Consider the following 22,736-nt stretch of genomic DNA (forward strand, 5'->3'; position numbering starts at 1 on the left):
CGCGAGGCCTCGAGGAACAAACTCGTATTCATACCTATAGTACGCGTATATAAGTATATCTCGCTGATTCGAAACTGGTTTATGAGCCTAAAGTCTACGAAGGAAAACGTATATACTATAGAAGCCGTATAACGCATAATAGCATAATAACGGCCATCGGAGAAACGACAGTGCGAAGGAGAGAGAAAGATCGATCGTACCGTTGTCGATAGCTCTGGCATTAGTCGAAAGCTTGACACGTATGAATTACTACTTTATTACGCTGACATGGACGAACTCCATTATCCTCCTACCTTCGATTTGTTCTGTACTTCGTTGGCATATTCGACAAAAAAGAAATATACATGAAAAGTTTATGTCGATGTCTCGAACGTAACACATATCATTGATGTCCCATCGAAATGGGTTCGCAAGTGTAAGATTGTCTCTTCAGAGATCTCTTCTAAAGAAGCAGCATGAAGAATAACGGTATCGTCTATTGCCTATACGTTGCTCGACATTGTCTTAACAGTTATGTTGTCGTGTTTCTCTCATGCTGTAACAATGAAGCAACAAGTGGAATTAGAAGTAATGATGGAACGTTAATGAAACTTGGCTATATCCAGACACTGACACTCCGTCGAAACGAGATGCCAACCCTAATAAATGATATTAACGACGACGAAAGTACTTTTTTTTCCTTCTCTTGTTTGCAGTCGATGTAATAAAACATACTTTTTCTCTCCTTTTATTTTTCGCTTAACCTCGAATCTTATAGCATTTGCCATTTACAGTAATTACAAGGTCGACCACTATCGGTTTGTCTTAAATCTTTTAGTCGTTTTATTGTTAATTACTGGTAAGTTTGTTAATTGGAAAGGTGCTGTACGATTTCGAGGGGGAAGAAAAATATTAGATAGATTCAATACTCGGTGATTAAATCTTACTAATTACTCGTTTCTTTGATAAGAGTCTTCGTAAATTATACAACTCGCTGATAATCATTGAAGATATTTTTTTGAAAATAACAAAGTGACGAATAAAAAACAAAAATTACGTACTTATTACCGACGTACAAATAACTCCAAGAGATCGAAAGTATCGTACGTTGTTGTCGTCATAGGAAACGGACAAGTAGTTAAAGCGCGAGGTCGACAGACGTCGAATAGACAATGAGACGTACGAGCGAAACGTACCCGTAAGCGTTGGGATAAAAATAGTTGACCCGCTTCAAAATGCGCGCCGCCACGTTTGAAAGTCTTCGCTTCGAACGTGGCCCGTGCGACCATAAGTACTTAGGTAAAGTGGATAATAGACGATACTTGAAGATGTTACTACTAATGTGTACACAAAAAAGAATTTTTTAAATTCATAATTCAGATATAACTCATAAAATAGGGCGTATACATGGCACGGTTGATAATAATCAGATCTATTACAAGCATTCCACGTCTCCGTCGTGTACGTGGGTAGCGTCTTCTTGTATGTCGATCCATTGAATATTTAATATATTGTCGCTTGAGAACAAAACCAGTTCGCCTTGTCTATCTCCCGTGTTATCCCACTTCTTTCGACTCTGCCCGATATAATTCTAATTAAGAATAATTCGAAGTAAATTGATTCTAAAACTGTCAAATCGTCTCAATGTTGCAATTACACTTTAGTCGACTTACACAATATGACATCATATCGAGAATAGAAAATGGCATAAAATCAACCGGGACCACCATGGCGTTTTATTATTCGAATAATCACGCCTCCAGCTTATTTTTTGGGTTAACGCGTGCCCGTTAAATTCCATCGACGTGTAATTAGCGATTGTTGTATAGAGCGATAATTCCTCAAGCTTTACATTCGCTCGTCGTTCTCACGCGTTCCTCCGTCCGCGACGTTCTAATGCGACCTATCTGCGACATTAAGCGAGAGGAATATCCACATTACGTAAGTAACATTAACGAGTGGTGTTAGATTTGATCGTAGTGCACGGTAATGAATACTCTGCCATCTTATTGAATAAATATTACTACGAAAAATCTTGTTTAATGTGATGCAAGAGAACAACTGAATTTGAAATTATGTAAATTACTTCAACGAAATATTCAAAAGTAACCATTTGATGTTATCATATATATATAATGAAATAGCCATTAACTCGAAAGTACTTACGTTGTTTACAATTTTATACAAGAAATATTGCGATGCGAATATATAAAGTACATACATACATACGAAGTAATATTACGATGAGTTTCACTACGTCGAGGTGGCTGTTTGCACAATCCAACGATGATAAATGTAATTTACTAAAATATATTCAAATATATTAATTAATATAAAATTCTCGAGAACTTTCCCTTGTGTTTCTACGACGAAGTACAACGACGGACTGAATTGTTTCCGAACATTCAAGGTAACTCGACTCGTTTGTTATTGTTTACAAGTCAAATTTCAAAGTCGGAATGATAAAAGCATGAGTTTACAATTACTGTTATTGACGATAGATATCTTACGCTTGATCGCTCCATCTCAGGATGAATGAACCGTCCCTATTTGGCTTGAAAAACAAGTTCTTTCAATGAAAACCGCCTTATATGAATGTATAGGTATATCTCTTTCGCTCTTTCCCCCTCTCTCTCCCTCTTTCTCTTTTTCTCGTGCCCTCTCTCTCTCTCTCTCTCTCTCTAGACTCTCCTTTACGAGCAAAGACATTCCTCAAGAAGATACTACAACAAAAATACAACGCACTATTCCTCGCTTCCATTCAATTCTATCATCGTGATCTCTTTAAGAGAAGTTACGATATTTACTCATCTCTCTCTCTCTCTCTCTCTCTCTCTCTCTTTCTTTCTCTCCTTTTCTTCTTATCTATGTATCTCTCGAAAGTAAAACGATCCAGCTGTATCCACGCTCGAAAGATTACAGCATATCCGAGAAATGCGGCATACACGTAACGCACGTTTCATGTCTATGTCGATAAATTATTAGAATCACGTGCAATACGTAATCAAGATGTAATTAATATCACTGAGATGTCTTTTTTTTTTTAAATCTCTTTTACAGCAAAGGGTATAGTTCTATCACGAATGCATGATTTTCCGAGCGAGTCGACGAGTGTCCTTCGATGCCTTCGATGAAAACGTGTTCTCCCGAAGGAACGTTATTAACCAATGCGCGAGAGACACATCGATACGTCATTGAGATTGTTAAGCTACGGTTCAGTGGCTTTCAAACGCGAGTAAGCCTCGTCGTTCTAGATATGTAATGCACAGATCGGTTCGTTGCTCTATTAGTTCAATTGTCATCCCGGGATAAAGGGTAAAGCGCATGAAAACTTTAAAGCTGGTTGCACATCGAATTAAATATTTTGCTTTCAAGAAGATATATTTTGTCTGTGAGTATCTAAGAAGAGTTACTGTCTAGTGTCTAGTGTGTAGCCGACCTTAACGAGACGAATCGATGAAACGATAGATACGATTAATTTCAAAGGGACTAGAAAGAGCGAGGTCTGTCTAAGGACGATTAATTCTACGATGAAAGATCGAGCAGAGGAAGACAAGTTTTATGGGTTAAGTGTCACTTGTTCCTACGAGCTTTCTTGACCTATGACTCTCGGTGACCAGATGTTCCATTTGAAATTTTTGTCAAATGTCAATAGAAATTTATCGTCTTGGCAATGTTAATCCGCGAAAGCGATTGCTTTATCGATTGACTCTTGCTATATTGTGACTTTTACATCGTTCGATGACAAATGCTTTCTGACAATAGCGGTAGTATTAAATGAGGCGGTAGTATTAAAATGAGAGAAATGAGTCTGTGATAAACGAAAAATAATATACGATGCGACTGCGACCGAGAAAAAGTTGTCGAATAATGGAGAACGATACACATATTCGTTATATTAGAAATTCACGATATATTACATATTAGTTATATTAGAAATTCGCGACGTTTCACTACGCTTGCTTTTTCATCGACGTTTAAAAATCTCAGCTAGACGTTACATTGATGAAGAACAAAGAGGATCGTGCTTTATCTTCAAGGAAGAAACCATTTCGATGACAAATTTATCATCCTCGTCGTCGTTGTCGTCGTTGAGGATAAATCAATTTTTCTTAACATTTGTTTACGTAGAAGACTTTCTAAAGGAGTGTCGAAGCTGGCACGATTCAAAGCGCGTAATGCAAGGCGTGAATATAAGATGATGTCATCGATAGGCATTACACCTTATCCTTATTAACGGTCAACCACCGGTACGTAATAGCAAAAGAACTTTTGGATGATCTCATTGGTCGAAGGAAGGCGGACGTACGATGTCAAAGTGCACGCGACAGGATACGTTCTTATAAACCCTTTCACTCGATACGTTCGAACGTTTATTAACTCAGAACATGTTCTTTCCAATTCTTTTTGCTCTCAATCGGGTCGACGTTTGCGAGTCTAATATCGAGTCTCTGATTGAAAAGCAATACATTCGATATTAATCTCTCTATTGAAAATGTTACTCGTCGGTATTCATACATTTTCAACTTCTAATCAAATTCCAATTATTTTCTATCACGGAAAAGACTGTTGACAGCTTCGACCATTCTATCGCGACACGTTTCGTCTTGGAATGCAGGCCGAGGGCGACATCCTTGCATACGAACTGCCTCTTCAACGCGTGACCTACGACCTTTCGCACGAGATCCGAATATGCCTCGAGAAACGTCGTTTTAGAAAGCTATCTGACGATTCTTCCGCGTTCTAATGTTCAAGCTGCGACACTTTCCTACATAAAACGATATACTTCTCTAACAAAATTTTTTTATATTAACGTAATAACAAATTTCTTATTTTACGAAACTATTCGACATTTTCTTTTTTTATCTAACCTTATTACCATAATTGTATGTATTCGTCCGAACAATTAGATTTCGCTCGAGCAAATGTCATCTTATCTGTGAACTAATGTTCGTCGTAGCCTACTTACAGTATCGATACAAGTGACTAATTAACCAACAGTGCGATTAGCAACTGTTTTTGCAAAGCAAGTAAGTAGATATATCGTTTAGCCTTGTACAATTTTTTTTTCCGAAGGACACACATATATATACATATATTCTTTTTTTGAAATTAACAAAACGAAGTACTGATTAAACACGATCATAGTGATTGATCGAGTCTATTTCATCGAGTACGAACGACAACTCTGTTCGTCGTGAATCGATTAATCGATCCAGCCGGAGACAGCCGGGCGTCGTCGACGAGAAGAATCATCGAATGAATCATTGAAAGTGGCTGCATTTCATTGGTCACGTAGCATACTAAGATATTCTTGCGGTTAGCTTTCAGACCACACATGAAAGAGAGAAGGTTGCGGTGGTAGGCACGATTCGACGTCAATTCATCGATCCCGATGCGCACTACATCGCGATTAGATCGATGTCGCAATCGTTAAAACGATATGTATCTTTTATCTTTTCTATTCAAAAATTTTTTCTTCTTTTTTTTCTTCAAAGAAAGTTCTCGTAACTTGCTTGTCATTTAGGATTTATTTAGATATATCTCAGTTCTCCATTTAGATCTAATACAATGTATACAAATACAGATACCTATTCGATTATAAAAATAAAATCAATTGGAAAGTTGTCATAAGGCAATTCGTTCGATTAGATAAATCTAAGGAACGAATGAAAAAATTTTCTTTCATTGAATGAATTCGATTCCAAACACGACCTGAATCGATCGACGTTGTCGATATCGCAGTTTACACACTTCGAAGTACATAGGTTTATCTCCGTAAGAGAGTAAAATAACCGCAAAAAAAGTATCGACGATATTTCGTTGCGTCGAAGGTTCCTTCTAAACGTTGTAAAACACGATGGGGTGTCTCCGCGAAGAATAAAGGTTGCACAAGAGCGATAAATAATAGCATTTCATAAAATTTAACGCAACAAGCAATGCTCCGTCACAAAAGTAGCGTTAAAACCACCCACACACTTAATAAAACCTCATCGTCCTCATAATGGCCGCCCGATGACCAGTCCGAATAAAATTCGACGATGAATAGAGTGTGTAATGCGAATGTGAATGTTTTATTAATGTATCTCGAATGTCTCTGCATTCTTTTCCATATTGATCATCTCCTAATTTCTCTTCTAATCGAAAAAAATAAAAAAAAAAACACATTTGCAAATCTTTCAAAAATGCAATATACTAATATAGAAAGTAGGAATATTGAAGAGACAACACGATGTTTCAGTTATACGGAATATGTAATTAAATGAACAAGTGATCCTCACGATACCCGGCTGTATTAATACAAACAAGGCCTTTCTTTCGAATTTGAGTTCTCCCGATATATGTCAGCCGTCGGAAACAGCACGTATTTCTCAAAGAACGAAAGAGTCCGCGCTCGCTTTCATCTCGAGATTCGCTTTTGGAGAGCGGCCAAATTTCACGATAAAAGGTACTTTATTTTCAGAGGTGACCTCGATAAAAATAATCTCATAATATCCGTGAGAGCCGTGGATGATGGCGTTCGTCATGCGATTGAGAGGATCTTCTATCGATTGATTTAAGCTTACAGTTAAAAAAAAAAGAAGTACCTCGATAAAATTTGAATGAAATCAAGATATGAAAATTGTCGACAATTTTGCTGAAAACATCGACAAACATTTCAGATAGAAATTGTTGTTTTTAGAATTAGAAAAACGATTTCCTTCTTTCGTAAAAGACACGACAATGTACATAAATTTAATCTTTGGCCGAGCTAACGTTTCCGCTCGGTAGACTCGCATATCCGTTAACCATCGAAGCAAGGCGAATGTCCGAAGAGTGCACGCTGTCAGTGGGAATTAGAACGTTAATAAATATCCCTATCTTCGCCAAGCGATAAGAACGTGCACGCGGATGGAATTCATGACAAATGTGTCGATAGAAACGGCAAAGACGATGCTGGGCTTTAACGGCTTGTTGTTGCAAAAAGTTTTGCAATATCACGAAGCACAATTAAATGAGCGATAAATCTTTTCTTTATCCTTGGAATTCGCGTGTAGCTTTCGAATTTTTTTGATTTTCCTTCTTGCTTTTGCTTTCTCTCTCTCTCTTTCTCTTTCTCTTTATTTCTCTATTTATTCTTTTTGATTAAAACGAGACTCTCGTCGATTAGCACGGCTCCTAATGTCGTTTATGAGAAAAAGAATACATGTTTGGTGTAACGTTTCTCAGAATCACCATCAAACCCATTACCAATGATGATCGTGGCCAGCTTTACGGCCTTCCATCTCTAATGGCGGCGAGTCTTGGTGATAGCAGACAGCCTGGCAGCAAAGCAGCCCTCCTCCTTCTTAGAACTCCAACGTGCTTGGCATTTCGTATGGAGATCACAAACGACGACCTCAACGAATACACCTCCGCCACGTTTCGCATTCTTTTCCGCCCGTCCATCTGTCTCTCCTCGTTCGAGTAAGACGTGCCGCTCTCTCTCTCTCTCTCTCTCTTTCTCTTTCTTACTTTGTCTCTTTCTCTCTCTTTCTTTTTCTGTCTTTCTATCTCTAAGAAAGATGCCAAGAATTTCACGTTACACTTCGCCGAGCTCGAAGGGCGGATACTTTCGAGTGAGTCGTCACGTTTCGTGCACCTTCTCGAACTAATCGAGCAACGACTTCCGTGGAATTCAGTAGTAAAGCTTTAGAAAACGTTCCGATCTATAAAAACTTATGAATTCTATAAATCTCTTAAGAAATTGCAACGACCGCCTAACGTTATTCGTGTCACGACTTTGATTTCGATCACAAAAAACACATGCAAATATATGTATTTACACATGTAAATATATATATATATGTGTGTGTGTACATATATCGCTAAAATGCTCTCGCGCGTTTTCACCGCGTTGAAATGGATTTGAGAATGAGTTGTCCTTTTCAAATGTTTCTGTTATTCAACCTCGATAGTTCTTGAAGAATTACGATTACCGCTAAACCAGTCGAACACGTCAACGAGAGGAATCGATCTTCGACATCGTGGGTGGTCCAAGTATCGATTCTTTTCTTCTATATATTATTTTTGAATGTGGTCGATTCGCTTCGGGCATTTCCTCTCTATTGTTTTCTTCGCAAGAATATTATTCATCCAATCGGTTACACACCTTGCAGCTATCTTCCCTTTCTGACGAAATGGACAGAGATGAGAATAAAAAAAAAAGAACAAGAAATACGAAAGCAAAATCTATACACGTGTATCTATCGGAATTACCGAAGCAGAGAATGCAAATTCTTGTAGGCTCCTCGAAAACCGCCCCCCTGGCGTGGTAACAACGAAGTGGACCACCTTGCCACTTTTCTTTTGGGTGGTCCCACTAGCCGAATCCAATGTTTAATAACAGGAGGTGTTGTCCAGCATGCTCGATAATGCTTCTTAACAGCCGACGTGTAGCCTTCGAGGGCATCTCGGAATATTTTACTCAGCTAGATTGTAATTCGGTCTTTACACCTCCAAAGATTCTTTCATTGGAATTCAAGGAAGACCCCAAACTTCCCTTTTTCGTAAGAGGAACAAGGATTCGTTCCTCGAACCTTCCTCGAGGTTGATCTTTTATCACCGCTTACCACCTGTCGTAGTCGCTGAGCGAAAAGCAAACTCGCATCATGCTAATGTAAGTTTTATTGGCCACTTTGCGGTTTCGCCTCTTAACCGGCTTCTTCCTCGCCTTGAAACGAAGGCTGCTTAATTTTGCGGAGTCCTATAGTTAAATGAAGAAAGGAATAGAGTATATCGATCGTGTCTACTTTGAGTCCTAGTTTAGAAACTTTCTCGTTTAATACGACAAGTAACAAAATACAACGTGCTCCGGTAGTTCCTGTAATTAAATCGGAATGCTGTTTTTAATATGTCTCTGAAAGATAATATACGAAATTACATACAGATTTGCATGCGCCTATCTAAGAAAATCAGGTCTTTCTACGTCGTAAAACGACGATAGGCGCGGGTCACACTAGAAAGTATTAACTAATCGAATTTTGCGATGATAATAAAATAAATGTATTCCTGATAATTTTTTCTTTTTTTTTCTGCAAGAAGATTCTTTGGATTTTCCGGTGTATCCCTGAAGCTATCGAAATCCCAGGATCTCTGGCGAGTTTTAAAATAAAGATGAGACAAATCGTGTCCGCGTGATCGAGAGCAAAGAGTAGTCCATTTCAGTCGTGCTTCGCATGTTGTTAACTTTCCCTTATCGGTTTATTCGCTTTCAACCAGCTAGAATTTCAGGAACGAGCTACGATAAATTGCACGACGACAAGATATGCATTTCGCGTAAACGATTTTATTGCCTCGATTTAAATGAGGAAAAGTCGATCACATTAAAGAGAGAAATCGTTTTCTTGTTTTTATTTAAGAAGATAATCGAGGAGACCTCCGCGCGTGAAAAGCGCGTGTGGTCCGTCACAATATCCAAGTTTATCTATTTTATTCTTATTCTTATCTACGCTTTCAGTTTATGTCTCCGTTCTTCTTACTATCTAACAAATAATATTTCATTTTAAAGCAACTCCTACGATCTTTCTAATGGAATATATAGCAATACATAGACGATTTCGAAATTTTATCGTAAATTTTCATAGCCACACCAAATAGAGCAAAGAAATCGCGTGCGAATAGTTACCTGTGGTATTTGAAGAGATTGAAAACCTCGATCAGTAAGTCATAGAAACTCAATCACCCGTTGTTCTATTCTCATTAAAAAATATTTCCCCGGTATATCTCGTGTCTTTCCTAAAATTTATGCCTACTGTGTCGAATCTATAGCGGGAAAGATCGTGAAACTCAATGGAGAAGGATCTAAAACGATCTAACGATCGTATTGTTTGCAATGTGTCTATGAAACATTTCTTTTTATAAAAATATTTCTTTGTTCATCGCATACCTAATGTATATATCTATATGAAAAATACAAAAAATTTCTATCCTAATTATAATTCTAAATTTTATTACCAGACGTGGGCGGCCGAGAAATCATATCACAAGATGAGATTCATAGGAACCGCACGATCGTTTTAAAACCTTGCCTTCTTGACCTTTCGCCGAGTCTGATTTCAACTGAATCATTAACGATAGCACAACTAAACGTCCGTATATATCCGACTCATGAAAATGTATTACTTCCAATAGGTTTTTTTCTATCTCGCAATCAAATGACGTGTTACTTCCCAAACACATTATTTTCTAAAAATGTGAAGAAAAAAGTAATCACGTATCTTCCATATAATCTTAGAAAATAAACAAGCATCAAATTTCGCCAGTTCGACGTATCTTATCTTTGCTTATATCACGGTAATCTTCCTTAAAAGCAATTAAACATAACTCAAGTATCACCAACGCAGTTTTTAATAATGAAGAGATAACATAAAGTTCTTAGAAACATGAAACCAGAAAAATCGTCGAACGAATTATCAACATACAGACAGAATATATTAAGATAAATTCAAAGTGCTAGAGTAGTTTTGAGGAAAACTGTTCCTCTTACCGAAGAAAGATAGAGTGAGAGAAGCGCGTACGTTCGTCGGGATTGTTTCTATTAAGCGGCGAGACATCAAAGACAGCACCAGATGTTACGTACTACATGGATCAAGTAGGTCCATGCCCTCTTTGAGAGTAGATGCACGATCGCAAGGTACACCGTGCGAGCGAGATGCAAATTGGCTTATTAGCCTTATCTTTGGTAGAAAATCTCTTGTGGCTGTGCGCGAGCTTCGGAAGAATCTGGCCACCCGTGATCGAGAAAAGATTTATTTAACGAGCCTTGAAGAAAGCCCGACGATATTTTGCATATATAAAGAAAAAAGAAAAGAAAAGAAAAGAAAAGAAAAGAAAAGAAAGAAAAGAAAAGAAAAAGGAAAGTCCAGTAATTACTTTCGAAATTAAACGAATAATTAAATGGTTAAGTCCTCTTTCGAACTAATTACAGTATCACGAACGATGAACGTTTTTTACATTCGTTCCGGTTCGATCGACTATTAGAAAGTTTCTAGAAAATCTGTTTCCTGTACTCGAATAACGAATTTCGAAATCGTATCGAAAAATGTCCAAGTCCAATGTTATCTTCATGAGATCATTGTTATTCGCTTTCTCTAATCAAATTCGATGCTGTCTTTTTCGACAGGATTACAACGACAATGAAACCACGAACGATCAGGAAAGTACGAGTACGACGACGACTACTACGAGCACCACTACTACCAGCAGCACTACCACAACAACGACCACACCTAAGCCTACGCTTACTCAGCACTTCGACTACAGAGATTCAAGAGCTTACGACAGTGGTACCAGCACCCAATACAACGGCTACCAAGCGAAAAACGACTACCCGCCTATGTCAGCTCATAGCGTCCACAAGTGGCAATCCCTGGGCACTCGAGAGAGCGTTAAAGAGACCAGAAGCAACATGCAGCAATATAACAAAAACGGCAAGAGTACGTCTCGCCAGCTTTTTTCTTATATCGTGTATATCTTTGAGATCGCTCTCTTTGCTAAAAGGATCCCTTTGAGCTCGATACGATATGCAGGGCTTATAGGGAGTCTTCTTAAAAGGACAAAATTGTACGATGCGAAGGAGAATACAATGTCATCCTCTATAATCGAAAGTAGTAAAATTCACGATACACTGTCCGATAATACAAACTAGCATTGGCAAAAAACATTTAATTATTATCATGCAAGGAGAGTATGGGAAACGTGATACGATAGCGCAATCACGTCCGAGGCGTTCCGTAATCGATTTATGTAGATTACAGTAACAGCATCTTACCCAATTAACTTTGAGACCCTATCCGAAGGTCCGTTGTTAATCGATATTCAAAGACAACGTAGGTGGCCCTTCTCGATCAAACGTATTATTTTTCCTATTTAGACGCAAAGTGGTTATTAATTCGATCCTTAAAATTATCTCGATGGTCGATTTGCATCGTGTCGAAAATGAATTCCCTTGAAAATTTTAATTTACAAATAATCGGAAAAAATATCAATCGTCGACGGACTCGACAATAGACATGTCAGCGACGCGTATTCTGAAAAAAAAAAGGAAATTAAGTTCTAGCTATCTACGAGACTTCTTGTTAGATCTCATCTCTCATTTATTAAAATGTCGACACATATGTATTCAGAAAATCTCTAAATGCGACGCGTGTTCTCGCTGACGCCTCTATTTATTCAGGGACGTTGTACCTTGCTCGACGTGATTACGTGATCGGTCAGGGTATCTTCGTGATCTCAAATGATTTCAAAACATGCTAACTATCGTCAGGAATGTCACTTGACTCCAACAAAACTATATTCAATTACAGTCGCAATTCCTAAAGACGAATTATTAAACCCGATCAAAATTCATATCTATTCGTTCGTATTACATTAAAATTGGTATTTCAAGAGGCAATTCGATTTAAAATAAGAAGAAAGTAAAGAAGGAGGATTCCAGCATTAACATGCAAACTGATTGCACAGTTGCGGCAATTCTCCATACCTTTTTGAACTCCCCTCCTGTTGTCCCAGACACGATAGGCGTTACGTACATACCTTGCAACGTTTACGAACAACGAAAGTTCCCCGCACGTGCGGCTCAACCTTCGTTTTCACGGCGTCGAGCGTTAAAGAGAACTTTTTATTCCTTCGATAGAACGATAGGCCGAGTTTGCTCGGTAAAAGCAAAGAGACTGTTCGCTTCGTTGCTCTACGATCACGACTAGCTCGTTTTCTTCTCGTGATTTTCATTTTATCTCCGTCGTTCAAAAAATCCCGTTTGAAATATTCCGCATGACCGAAAAAATAAAAATGTTTGGAAATAATAGAAATGCATTCGGTACGATTTTCGGTTAAGAATGGTTTAATTTTTTCTTTTTTTTTTTTACTATCTTTCTTTTTTTTTTTTGATTCACTCTCAATACGATCAAGATCATATATAGAGACAGATAATCAGCAGCAAGACAAAGGGAAAAATCAAAGTGACCGATTCGAAAGAATAACAGGTGATCGAATCTAAACTTCTTTTCACTCGGTATAATACATTCAGGAATACGTTTGAATACGGGATGTACGAAGCGAGAGAGCGATTCTTCAGAATTCCTGACGGTCGTGCCTCTATTGTGAACGCGCGCAGATAGAATCTCGGTGTCAGTGCGGACCGTGCCGAGTGGAAGCAACGCCTACGCTCAGAATTAGCATAGCCGGAGATCGGCGGTGAAGATTAAACGACTAGGGAAATATATATATCGACTATATCGGAGGCATCGTTTCCAAAACTCTTACGAAAATCATTTTGTTCCTCCTGTCAAAAAGTACTTTCCTCTCTTCTATCCTTTTTCAAAATCATTGAAAAAAGTTGACGTTGTTTATCGTTAAAATGAAGGACATTAAGGGTACTTTAAATACTGTTTCATTAGAGTATGTTACATTTTCTTCGTGCAAATAAGCATGTAATTACTCGCAAGATCGGAAGATCGTTTTCCTTTTAATATTAGTCACGAAAGATATTAGAATTCTACTCGTTAAAATATCGATTTCGACACAGCTCGCGTGTCGAAGCTTTTTGTTCCTACAAAGCGGCCGATTCTTGCTTTTGCATGAGAGAAGAAACTTTACTCTAACTCATAAAATGATCAAAGAACGAATCCGTTTGGATTTTACTTCGTTCTCTTCGGAATCTTTTGCTTCTCTCTTTCTCTCTTCCTCCGATACTCCGTTACGGCCAATAAACTAATCCGCGAGTAATGCCGACTGACAAACGACGATTTAATGCCAACTTGCGAACGTAAAAGCAGTGTGGAACGCGAGAGCAAAGACGACGATAGCTAGTAATAATTTTCGATTAGAAACGACGCGATCCTGCCCTCGTCTGCAATATTCATAAAGCGGCTCTTCGTCTTCGTCTTTATCTTCCTATTCGCGAACTTGGCCCGATTAACCCTCATCGTGAATTGCAATACTACGGGCGTAAAGTTCGATATTGCTAATACACACGTTTGATATCGGTCAAATTTTCTTTCGTGAATACTTTGAAATAAGCATTATTTTAAAACATGAGAATTCATTTTCCAATGCGAGTAATTACTCGTGTTATTTTGAATGTAGAAGAAGCAATCGAAGGGAATTTTTTAACTCTATCTATGCATCGACCGACATGACTCATAATTATTTCATCTCTGAGAAGGAGAGTTTGATGTAATCATTGCCCTTTGTCGCGTCGAATTAATTCATCCTAACATTCCCCGATGTTACTCACGTAGAGAACCAGTAAGAGCGAGTTGTATACATGTACGTATATATGTATGTACCATTGAATCGTCCAAGTATATCCTGCGTAATAACAAAGTAGCGACGCCCTTTGATCTTCTCTCTCACGAGGAAGCGACCGTGCAAACTCAAACTATGTAATTTTCCCTCATAGAGTCTTAGGCGACATCCACCGTAGTTTCTCGATCGACGAGGACATTTCTTCCGCGATCAAAGCGAACCTCTCGATACGACTGACGTCGGCATAATTATCGACAGTATGTGGTATGCGTAGAAAGCGATTAGGTATCTTTCCCTTGAATCAATAGAAAGCTTTCGTGACCAATATCGTTCGATCTTAAAAAAAAATATTGCAACAAGTAGTCGATGCTCGTATGATAAACTAACTTTTCTTTGATGAACGCATGAAGTTTCTAAACATATGATGAAGTAGCCATCGTCAATAAGGACAAATCATCTGATCGTTCTATCGATTTCTTTCGAAAGCTATCTCCGTTCCATAATTATCTTCTAATTCTACAAAGATAATACAAGTTTGCATAATTTTCAGCTGCACAAATCAAGGATGCTCTACAATACGCAATAAAAGTATCTAGAGAAGGTAGCTGTCAGTGGCCACGTCCGAGAGTTATTCCGGTTCGCGATGTCTACCCAAGTCCATCGACCACCTACATTCCACACTGCGCCATCTTGCACAGGTGCTCGGACGATACCGGATGTTGTAGATCGGAAGCACTCACCTGTGTGCCTAAGCACTCTCATCGTGTTGAATTATCTTTTTACGTAAGTTGATAATATTCTCTTATTTTTTATTAATTTGGTAGAAGCGATTTTTATTATCCTATACTTCATCCAATTTTTTTGTAAATGTACAAAAAAAGAAAAAATGATACCCTGCTTCCTGTATTGAAATTCAAATTATATCGATTAATGAGGCCGCGAGGTACGTGATTATTAATCACCGCATATTTCACTCATATACCGCGTTATTAAACAAAATTAATAACGGAGTCATATGGAGCGAGCCGATTAAACGGTAATCGTAGAGCTACTAGGCAAAGGCTTCATTATGCGAAAGATAAATCGCAAAGAGAAAGAGCCTTATACGATGTATCTACTTATGTACATCGTATTGAGAAACGATCTTCAAATCGCCCGAAGCAAAGTTTCAATCGAAGAACTCTATCCATCGTAAGAGAAAGTATCGTCGATCGGGCAAAATGCATTGTGGAAAATTTATTAGCTAAGATCAGGGAAGAAGCTACGTTGTAAGTCATTTTGATTTACAGGATAGACATCGTTGATTATCTTTTAGCTGAAAACATCTATATGCCTCTTTTATGTGAAATGGAATATTAAGACGAAGAAATATCCTAGCTCCTCAGTTAATTCCATGAATAAATTCTAAAGATTGATTATGAATTGACACAAATCTTTTCTAAATCCGAAAGAATTTTTCCCGTTTGATTTAACCAGTTATTTGACAGCAAACGTATTAGAACGATAATAAAAATTAATCCTACCTAATTGTGATGCAAATTGGTTTTATCTAAAATTGTTTGGATGACACGCAATTTCTTTAATGGTGGTCCACCATGTAATCATCAATGGAGATATACGATCCAACGATAAGAAACTTTCAAACGCTTTATCATTTTAATTCTTAGTACTCTTGAATCTTCGTTTCTCGGGTCATTTAATCAATGATTGGATAGCCAAGTATACTCCTCAGATAAATTCGTAAATGAATTCTCTTTGCAACTCGATACTTAAAGTCACTATTTTATCACTCGATTATGGACGCTCGGATCAATTTCCATTGCATTATGTCTGGTAGTCGATTCTTAAGCGAGCCTATCTAACTTAATATTTGTAGCAATATCAGCGCATACTATATTTCTCTGATAAACGTTATCTCCTAAGACTAGTCGCATGATGAACCTGTCGAATAAACTGATATTTAAATCCTATCAAATTGTTTGATCTTTGTCAAAGGATATATTAAACATAGAATCTGTCTCGACTGATAGTGAGATCATAAATTTTTCGAATAAACCAGATTCTTCAAACTAATCCAAAATAGATACTTTCGATCGTCTAATCTCCAATGTATAGTTAGCCTAACAGTGCAATGGAATTATTACCAAGAAGGTTAAAACGATGAGGAAATTAATTTTCCTGTCTTTCAAAGATCGATGTATGTAATAATCGCGATGGCGATTACGCGATTAACAGGGATCACGGCCCAAGAAAATTAATCGCCAGTGGTCGTGCTAATCATCTCAGTCTGGAACGCGTGTAAAATCGAAAGTATGAGAGCGATCGAACGAGAGATTTCAACGCGTGACCTGCCGAGCAGCTTCGTACTATGAACTATACGTTACTCTCCCTTTCAATTATTACTTTTTGCTGTCTTTTCTGCTTTCCAGCAATTGAACGAACAGCTCGATTCGATAGCTTAATTGTACTTGCTTGTATTTGTAGAAATTATTTTTCGATAAAAATACCACGAGAATATGACGTAACTGATGTAACTTAAAACAACTCGAAATCATAGATTCCTTGCTAAATGAAATTACTATCCACATGAAGTGGTGCTATGGAAGAATAATTATCACGATAAACAATTCTTGGTATGGACGATAAGATCCATTGATATCTTTAATCGTCAAATCGATATTACGAATCAAATATTGAAATATCATACTAAAAATAACTAACGCTTTCACATTCGGTACGTTGCTGATAATTAAAACAACAAGTTTTAAGGTAAAATACTAACAAATAAATGAACAAAAATGAATCAATTACGAGTTAACCGATTTCTATCTTCTAATAATGATAAACGCTTAGAATACAAAAGGAGTGAAACGTCGACGGTTAGGTAGAACGAAAGTTCGCTTTACGATAGCCAATTAATTTTATTTTCGAACTCGATATCTTGAAACAATGGCCGTACGAAATCAAAGGATAGAAAGATGAGGTGAAAGCAGAAGCAAAGTCATCTTTCATGTTGGTGGTTATCGATCATCTGGTCGACGTTAAAAAACTTAATGACTTAACCAGCCCAAGCTAATTTGCTTCTCATAAAAATAAAACAGCTAAAAAATCATCGCAAGATCATCGTAAAATGGTTAAACTTAGGCGTGTGGGCGATCATGAATCCTCATGGTTATTACATCAATTAAATCTCATACCGTATCTCCGACACTTTTTGATTAACGGTTCTTCATTAGCATAAGTGCATTAATATAGGAAAAAGTCGACGAAGGAAGAAAGAAAAACGTAATCGTTATTTCTTTTCGGGAAGGTGTGACCTGTAAATTTTACGTTTTAATTTTGTGGAGAAATTGCATTGTAAAATTTCTCCGATTATCATAGAAATTGTTATTTGTCGAGATAATTAATTTTTTGCCTTATAATATTCTATTAATAATGAAAAGACAAATCCATTAACGACAAGATCGATAGCCGAACAATCTATTAATGCTTAATGACCTACGTATTTTTCACCAAACAATTATGATTTCCAATAAGTATAAACCTGCTCTGGTATAAACATTCAAGAATCTCTTTAGAGTCACTCGTTAAAACGTAGCTCGTGCTATTAACGATTCCCCGATGGCAAAGGGGACAAAAATCATCGTGTTATAAATCGCAATAAGCGCATGCCTAATTGCCGGTGGGGTGGGCACAATAACATCGGGAGTATAATTTGCATTTTACTGTAATTACCGTACACGACATTAGCATAAGTTCAGCATAGCATAGTCGAGTCTTTTCGGATTCAAATATGCTGATGCATACAAATACGAAAATAATTGTAATGAGTAGACTCGAAAAAACAAATATCAGTTTTCACGCAAAAAAAAGAAGAAAAGAAAAAAAAAAGAAAAATGGAAATTTGTAAAATTATGTTTCTACGAAAGAAAATCGACTACGAATCACAGTCTACGAATCACTTGAAGTGATTCCGCTGATGGACCTCCGATAGTAGGCGCGACAATAAATAAATTTGCATATAAGATATATCAAGCATCCAAGTTTTTACGCTTCTACTTGCTATTCGAGATACGATCGACCTAACGTCGTAAATGTAAAACTCAGCAGTAGTTTAATGCTCTTCCTTGTAAACCACCGAGCTGCTTTCAAAGATACGTGCGCGGGAGTTTTTAAACGTCTCGCTCGAGCACGCACGTCAATCGACACTTTGAGAAGTTCGATTCATCGGTCTTCGATGAAACAACCCTGGTACAAAACATGCTGTTTGTTCTTGGCGTGAAGACGCCGTTTGTTGGCACTCCAAGCTCGCCGACGAAAAAAAAGACGATACTATAAACAGGAAAAAAGAGAAAGAGAACGAGAAAGAGTGAAATAAAGAGAGAAAAAGAAGACAGTACGGTAGGGGCTGTCAGGAATTTAACGTTCGACGAATGCTATCGTAAAGTCCCTTTCACACCGGATGGCCGTCGCGAGTCTTTCAATGTACAATGACTCACAGTTGGAATCAGTCACATGGTATCACTTAAATATACGAAACGTTGCTGATATCATCTTGAACACTTTCTTCTACATTATTCTTTTATCTTGTTTTTCAATCAAATCGATAAACAAGATCATGATCGAGGATATACGATCCAATTAATTGACAATGAAAATTCTCGGTCAGTTTGTGTTCGCACATAAAGATTCAGCAAGCTCGAATCTGGAATTATTTTTGGTCGACCTTACGCAGAGTTGAATGAACCGATATTACGGATATATACGAGAGTACATACGTATGCGCGTGCAGACGAATACGTAATGCAGCGTGTGAAAATAAATGGATGTAACAAAAAAAAAAAGGAATGGGATTCGAAGTATTAGAGATACGTTGTCGAATCAACGCTTATTTCGCTATGCTCGAAAGAAATCATAAATGTCTTCAGATAAAAATGTTTAAACTTTTCATCGCGATTAAGGCAGGTGCTAAAGAAAAACGTTTCGAATTCTTCCTGACCGTAGAAAGGCATTAATTAGATGCAAAGCGGAAGGCGTGTACTTTCCATACGATTTCTTTATCTCGACAAAGATCGCACGATATCCCCGTTTCTCTTCGATACGCCCACGTGCAAATGGTCGACCAATCAAGAGTACTGATTGTGATAAATGTACGGATACGGGATCGCTGGGGGTCACTGGTGTTACTACGAGAAAGAAGGCGATAAATTTAATAGGATATGTTGTACTTTTCAAAGCTCCATACCGATAAAACGAAACGCAATGGCGATTTCTAGTTACATCACAAATTCACTGAGTACACGTACGTACATGATCGCCATAAATTTCTGAACGATCTTTATCTTGTTGTAGCGTGCAAATCGAAATTTTCGTGACTAATGAACGAAACGAAAATCGAATATCCGAAACGTCATCAAGATCGGTCCGATCCTTTAAAAAACAGACAAACTGATCTTGTTCTTTCGCTTTTACTCGCGACGAGACGAAACGCTCCAATTCCTGTCTGCAATTATCGTGTTCCACCATCTGTCCGTAATAATATAAACAAAAAAGAAAGTAAAGAGAAAAGAAAAAAATCCAAGAAACGACCTACTCGTCATCCTTGTTCTCATCTCATGCGAATCAATTTATTAGTCGAATTTCGAGTTAGTCAGTTCATAGAGTTCGGGCACCACACTTGGCTAGGTATCAAATTCGAGCGCGTGCAGCCTTTTCGTGGCCGTGTACAAGACACCAATGAGCTACAAAGATCTCACATTAGCTAGGCGAGAAATCGACAAAGAGAGTCTCTCCTCGAAAGAGAGAGAAAGAGAGAAAGAGAGAGGAGAATGATGCATCTCTCTCCTCAAGACGCGCAGCACGAACGTCGAGTTATATAAATACCAGTGGCTTGGCTTCCGCGATACCGAAATACGCTGATTTATGGTGTTCCTCGTTGGCTATATCGCAAATCGCCCTCGCAGATATACCGGAGTAACTGGGTTAACGTTGGACGATCGTTAAAGCCTTTTCCAGAAACCCGTAAACTTTCAATAGATATTTCGAGGAGAGACTCCGTTTCGATAACTCGAAATGATTTTTCGAGAATAAGTATATTGTTACTGTTCGAGAATCCAAGTGAAATTTATATTTACCGAATCGTTCTAGACCTACGCGATCGTAGACTGAGTCATAAATAATGAATTTTTTTATTTTTTTATTCTATTCCCATCGACGTTTAATCGAACTATCTCGATGGCAGTGTTAACAGATGTTAGCTACTCTAATCCGACGTTTATGGCAAAATGAAGAATATACTTCCGCGATACCAAAATACGATGATGCATGGGATCACCCAGGTTCGTGAGAAGCTCTAATTAAATCTAAAATATACGTAGCTGATTTACCGGAACATTTTGCTAAATACTTATATTCCGTTTATAAATTTCAAGACTTTCAAATCAAAATAAATTATTTACCGATCTTGTCATAATTTTCAAAAATTGCGTAAGATCTACTTGAACGGCAGAGACAGTCATTGATTTAACGCATCTACTCCGTCAATGGTCTCGTACTTCAAACGATTTCGGAAACAAACTTTGTAGAGATAGTACGTTTAAATGAAAATGATTGACATTCAAACTCCATACGCGTGCACGTAAATAGAAATAGATTAGAAGGATCTCACTTGTAAGCATGTTCTAAATGTTTGCGTTATCCTCGATTAAAACGATCGCCTAATCACGTTGTGCCTGTGAAAAGCGTTCCGAACGAACATGAGATTCGAGAATGAACTATAGGGATTTTAACTAAGATCCAACTTGAAAATTTTAAAGTTATATAGTTAAATCTATCAATATTTGGCAAAAATAAAAATTAAATTACGTTCGTCGTTTTCCTTTAGACTGCATCACTCGGTTGCAAACTAAAGACCACCTTTTTTTGTAAGATTTGCCCATCGTGCTCTCGGAAACTCTTTGCAAGATGTTTCAAGTTACTATAATCGTACGATGCTTACTCGGTGGCACGTGTAGCCTCTTGGTACAATTCCAAGTCAAAGTCAGCTCTGAAAGCGTTGTTCATCAAAAATACTTCATACAGGAATATATGCGATACTTTAAATTATTTAATATCTTTATTCAGTTTGACGACAAAGGATATAACTGTATAAATTTCTACTTCGAGATTAGATATCAAATAACGAAAAAAAAGAAAAACATATCTTATAAATTTTCTATATAAATTGGCATATCGAATTTCTGTGCTTCCTTTAGCTCGCTAAAAATCTTACCACGAAAACAAGCACAGCCACCGTCCCTTTCCTCTTGTACTTTCCAAGAGATACCTCGAAATGGTCGTTAATGGGTACCTACCCGTTCGTCGGCATACTCAAAATTAAAGAAGCAAGCTGGCCGAGTTAAGCTACCCTGACCAGTAAACTCCACGATAATGTCTGCGTTCTACCGCATGAACGGTTTCTGCTTCTGACCACACAATATTCTTTTTATTTCAAGAAACTTAGTAAATCGTAACTTTCTTTTAAAATCTAAAAAAATTCATTTGCGAAATAAATGACATACCATTGCTAAACATAAAATTCATAAAGTCAACAATGATTTGTTTCGAAAGTTTAAGAAATAATAAAACTTACGACAACGATGCCTGTCGAACGTGATAAACCTTAATTGACGTGGCAACGATCTAATGCCGTTCCTTTTACGTCCTCCTATAGATCGTTTGTCGAGTGAAAGGTGAGAATTGTGCGTTAGATAAAAGGCCACGTGGAATTCTTAAGCGACGATTACTATGGAATAAAACGAGTTTATCGTATCGACGTATGACAACTCGGTCACCTCGTTCTTCCTTCGTTTACATTAACTATCGACGTTTTTACGACATTATACTCTTTTACGACATATCGCAACGACGAGACGATATTGCAAACTTGTCTCGTATATTTCTTCGAGTACATATAAAAAAGAAAAGAAAACGAAGAAGAAGAGGAAATCACTGGAAACAAAACTGCTATAAGCAATGAAATTAAATGATTCGACGTTTAATCTAATTTTCTTTTTTCATTTTCCTTTTACACGACAATCATCTATCTTTTATGGTTCTTCTCTTTCAAAGAGGATCTATTTTATCTGTTTGATGTTTATGCTCTAGCACCATTAGTTATCGCAAAGGCGTTCAAAGTGCTGCACTAGTTTCAGGCCACAATTAGTGACGGCTTTTCATACGACCCTCTTGTCCGAAAGACATTAAAATACCGATTGGAAGAAAGTGGGGAGGCCGAGGTTAAACTGGTTAAAAGTAACTCGGCGATCTATAAAACACTTCTATTATCCATACAATACGTTTAAAACTATTCTACTAAATGCACTTACGCCGAAGACATAAGTAATTAGGAGAAAGTGGGCCGAGTATTACAGGGCATATGTCGTCGCTTTCCCAGTTTTTCTGAAACTCTTTCTTCATTCAGGCAACACCTTGGAACATAACCCTCTCAA

General features: G+C 37.6%; 1 protein-coding gene across 1 annotated transcript in view; it reads left to right on the plus strand.

The window, feature by feature from the left end:
* LOC127067564 (uncharacterized protein DDB_G0283697-like) overlaps positions 1-22,736 on the plus strand; it is a 67,086-nt gene that overhangs the window by 18,845 nt on the left and 25,505 nt on the right. The window contains exons 2-3 of the mRNA XM_051002642.1: positions 11,123-11,435; positions 14,798-15,030. Of these exons, the coding sequence (XP_050858599.1) occupies positions 11,123-11,435; positions 14,798-15,030 (546 nt within the window). The remainder of the gene's footprint in view (positions 1-11,122; positions 11,436-14,797; positions 15,031-22,736) is intronic.

The sequence above is a fragment of the Vespula vulgaris genome, chromosome 11 (genome assembly GCF_905475345.1).
Source record: "Vespula vulgaris chromosome 11, iyVesVulg1.1, whole genome shotgun sequence".
In the NCBI taxonomy this organism is placed as follows: Eukaryota; Metazoa; Arthropoda; class Insecta; order Hymenoptera; family Vespidae; genus Vespula; species Vespula vulgaris.